This window comes from Monoraphidium neglectum (genome assembly GCF_000611645.1).
Source record: "Monoraphidium neglectum strain SAG 48.87 unplaced genomic scaffold scaffold05063, whole genome shotgun sequence".
Classification (NCBI taxonomy): domain Eukaryota; kingdom Viridiplantae; phylum Chlorophyta; class Chlorophyceae; order Sphaeropleales; family Selenastraceae; genus Monoraphidium; species Monoraphidium neglectum.
Genome location: NW_014008567.1, coordinates 1 through 3629, shown reverse-complemented (window position 1 = coordinate 3629; position 3629 = coordinate 1). Strand labels below are relative to the sequence as shown.

Genomic DNA, 3629 nt, shown 5'->3' with positions numbered 1-3629 from the left:
TGGTGGGGGCCTCATGATATGGTTGCTTTTGGGAGGGGGAGAGGGGTGATGGGGGAGGGGATGGCCGGGGCTGGTGGGCACCTGGGCTAGTGAGCCGTTCGGCAGTAGAGCTGATGGCTGCCACTGCCTGCGCTTCCTTGCAGGGCCGCGGCGCCTGGGTGCCAAAGGGCTGGCAGTTGGCAGGGGCCCCGAGCTCACCGCGAATGAAAGCAGCGGCCAAGTGTTGCCTAACGCAGCAGCAGCAGCAGCAGCAGCATCCGAAGGGCACAGAAGGGCAGCAGCAGCAGGAGGAGGAGCAGCGGCAGCAGGAGGAGCATGAGGAGGAGGAGCACGACCACTCTGGCGGCAACAGCCCCAGCAACAGGCGCAGCAGCAGGCGGAGGGTGGTTTCAAAAGCATTCCCTCTAGCTGAGTTCCTACTGGAAGGTCCGACGTTGGTGGTGCCCTCATCATCAGCCGCACCTGGCAGCTGCGGCCCTGCAGCCGAGGCACTGACGAAGGGTGCGATTGGCGGAGCGTGCTGCGAGGCCGAGCACTGCTACCCTTGCGGTATGCTGCCGTCGCCAAAGCGGCGGCGCAGCATCACAAACAGCAGGCGGCCGGTCTGCGAACCCTCAGCGTGCTTGGCGGCTGTGCGACAGCCAGACGATGGCTGGTTGGACGCCTCCGGCTCTGCGGCCAATCCGGCGCTTGAGAGCACTGCGGCAGCTGAGCCGCCAGCCCCAGTTTGGCTGCAGGCTGAGGGGTGTGGCACCCAGAGGCATGCAGGCGAGGATGCACAGCATAGGCCAGGGCAGCAGCAGCAGCAGCAACGAGGCAATACTGAGGATGAGAAAGAGGACCAGGAGGTGTCAGAACAGGACACCACCAAGCAGCAGGCGCAGCAGCAGGAACAGGAGCAGCAACAGCAGAAGCAGCAGGAGGAGGAGCAACAATGTCACATCGGCAGCGGCAGCAGCCCCTGCAGCAGGCGCAGCACCAGGCGGAGAGCGGTATCCAAGGCCCGTCGTGTGCCTCAGTCTCTGTCGAATTCGCCAGCAGTGGTTGCGCTTGCGCCCTCGTCCTCAACGCGCAGCTGCTGCCCTGCAGCCGGGGCACTGGCAAAAGACACTGTCCGCGGCTCGTGCTGCGAGGCTGGGCGCAGCTGGCCTTGCGATACGCTGCCGCCGCCAAAGCGGCTTCGCAGCATTGCGACCCGTGGTGCTGCGTTTGAGGTCGCTGGGGCAGCCAAGGCGTCAGCACCAGCTGCGGTTCAGGTCAATGCTGAAGAGTGTTGCACCCAGAGGCATGCAAGCAAGGATGCGCAGCAGCAGCAAGGGCAGCAGCAGCAGCAGCAGCAGCAGCAGCAGCTACGCCTACGGCGGCAGCGGCAAAGGGGGGATGACAAAATGCAGCCGCAGCAGCAACAGCAGCAGCAGCAGCAGCAGCAGCAGCCGGAAGGGGTTGAGCAGGAGCTGCAGCAGCCCGAAGTTGACGAAGGGCGTGTGCCGCAGGGAAAGAAGGAGGAGGGGCAGCGACTGCGGCTGCGGCGGCGGCGACGGCACTCGGATGCGGGCGACCAACAGCCGTCACCTGATCAGACGCGAGAGCAGCTCGAGCGGCCGGCGCGACAGCTTCGGCCGCGACACGCGGCACAGGGCAGCTTGCAGCCGGCGGCAGCAGCAGCAATGGCGGCGCCGGCGGCTGGCATCGCCGTTGCGGGGACCGCATTGGCAGCCAAGCGCAGCCCTGCGGAGCCAAAGACTTTTGAGGAGCCTGTCTTGCCAGCATTGCGCATCAGTCGGTCTGCGACAGCCGCCAGAGCCACCGGAGGTCCTCCCCATGGCGCGGCCCCCACCCGTGCCGCCCCGGCCCTGCCATCCGGCGCCGCGCCTGCTGCCGCCGTGCGGCTTGGCGCGGCGCCGACCGCGCGGCAGGACTCGCCAGATCGGCAGCCTGCGGTGCCGCCGAGGGCTGCGCCTGTGGTCCCCAATTTCCCGATGATCCTGCACCGCCGCGCCTGGTGGGTCACCGCGCCGCGCAGAGCAGCAAGCTGCGGCGCCCCAGCATTCCCTGACGGGGCCTGGGCGGACGTGCCCATGCCGATCCGCCGGCCACGCCTGGAAAGCCCAGCACCCAACCCCAAAACTCGCCCCAGAAAAGCGCTCGACTCTATACCGGTATTTGTCTCATCCGCACACCCCACTCCTGTCCCTTGCGCACTTAGGTACCGGGCCAAGGTCCTGGCCCGCGAGGCGGCGGCTGACGGGGGCCCCGGCCGCGTGCGGCTGCGATTCCAGGGGGACCTGACGCTCAACAGCGGCCGGCCGTTTTGGCTGGACGTTGCGTCGCCGCGCATCTGGCTGGGCTCGTACGCGGGCAAGCACTGGAGGCACCTGGTGAGTGTGGCAGCGCATGGGGGCGACAGCGAGTCATCAACTGTGCTTGTGTTGGATGTGGGTACGATTGTGCCAGGTGGTGTGTTCGCGTGGCATTCATCACGTAGAGTGGCAGCCGGGTCACTTTGGGGTGCGTAATGATTGGGTCACGTCTTAAGGCAGATCTTGTGGGACGACAGGGGATTCAGCACCTCGGTCTGGGTGGGGGCTCACTACTGTGTGGTGGGGCCCATGTGAGGTGCCACCCCTGTCGGTGGTTGAATGGCCTTGGAGCGCCCTCTGAGCCCAGCCCGTTGTCAATGTGCAGGGCGACGGCGCCTGGGAACCCAGGGAAGGGGCTGCGCGAGTGGACGACGCGGCGCTGCGCAGGGACCAGCGTTTGCAGCGCGCGGTGCTGGGCCAGGGGCAGGGCAAGCGGCAGCGGCAGCAGGATGCGGCAGAGCAGCAGGACCTTGAGGACTGCGGGCAGCAGCAGCAGGTGCAGCAGGTGCAGCAGGTGCAGGAGCAGCAGGAGCAGCAGCCGCAGCGGGAGCAGCAGAAGGATCAACATTATCAAGATCAGGCGCAGCTGCAACTCGATCAGGAGCAGCAGCCAGGAATCCAGCTGCAGGAGGGGATTCAGCCTGGGGCAGGCGTCACGGCAGGCGAGCAGGCACAAGCAGCAGCAGAGGGCAGGGAGGAGGAGGTTGGCAAGGTCGAGCCCCCGCAGCAGCAACAGAAGCAGCAGCAGCAGCAGCAGCAGCAGCAGCAGCTGCCGCCTCAGGACGACGCACAGCCGCTGCTGGTTGGCGGTGAGGAAGCCAAGCTAAGCGGCACAGGAGCGAAAGGGGAGCGCGATGCGAGGGAGGGCGCCGATCCGGGGGAAGCAGTCGTAGTGGCGCCGCTGCCGCTGGCTGGTGCAGCTGCAGAGGCCGATGGTAGCGGCAGCCCCACAGGGGCCGTCAAGGCGTCGAAGGCGACAGGCAAGCAGGCGCCAAAGCGGCCCGGCAGGGCTCAAAAGGAGGGGGTGTTCCGCGTGCCGGCCCAACCAATGGTGCTCTTCGGCCGCGAGTGGTGAGCGCAGCCGGCGCCGCGTCCGCCGACCCGCGCGGGGCCGCGGCCGCGACGACGCCGGCAGGCTTGCAACGCGGCTGGCAGGGCCCTCGCGAACCTTCAGCACGCCTGAAGCACCAAACGGCCACGCACGCGCGCGGCCATCTCAAGGGCTTTGCATGCTCCTGCTGCGATGCGGCCCTGGGCGATGCGGTGGGA

At 67.6% G+C, this 3629-nt stretch overlaps 1 protein-coding gene across 1 annotated transcript; it reads left to right on the top strand.

Moving 5' to 3' along the window:
- Positions 1 to 203: 203 nt before the first annotated feature.
- On the top strand, positions 204 to 3435 carry MNEG_15136 (hypothetical protein; the record flags this gene model as incomplete). Its single annotated transcript, XM_014036393.1, has 3 exons — positions 204 to 2002; positions 2207 to 2378; positions 2686 to 3435. The coding sequence occupies 3 exons, from the start codon at positions 204 to 206 to the stop codon at positions 3433 to 3435; spliced, it is 2721 nt and encodes a 906-aa protein (XP_013891847.1).
- Positions 3436 to 3629: the final 194 nt, after the last annotated feature.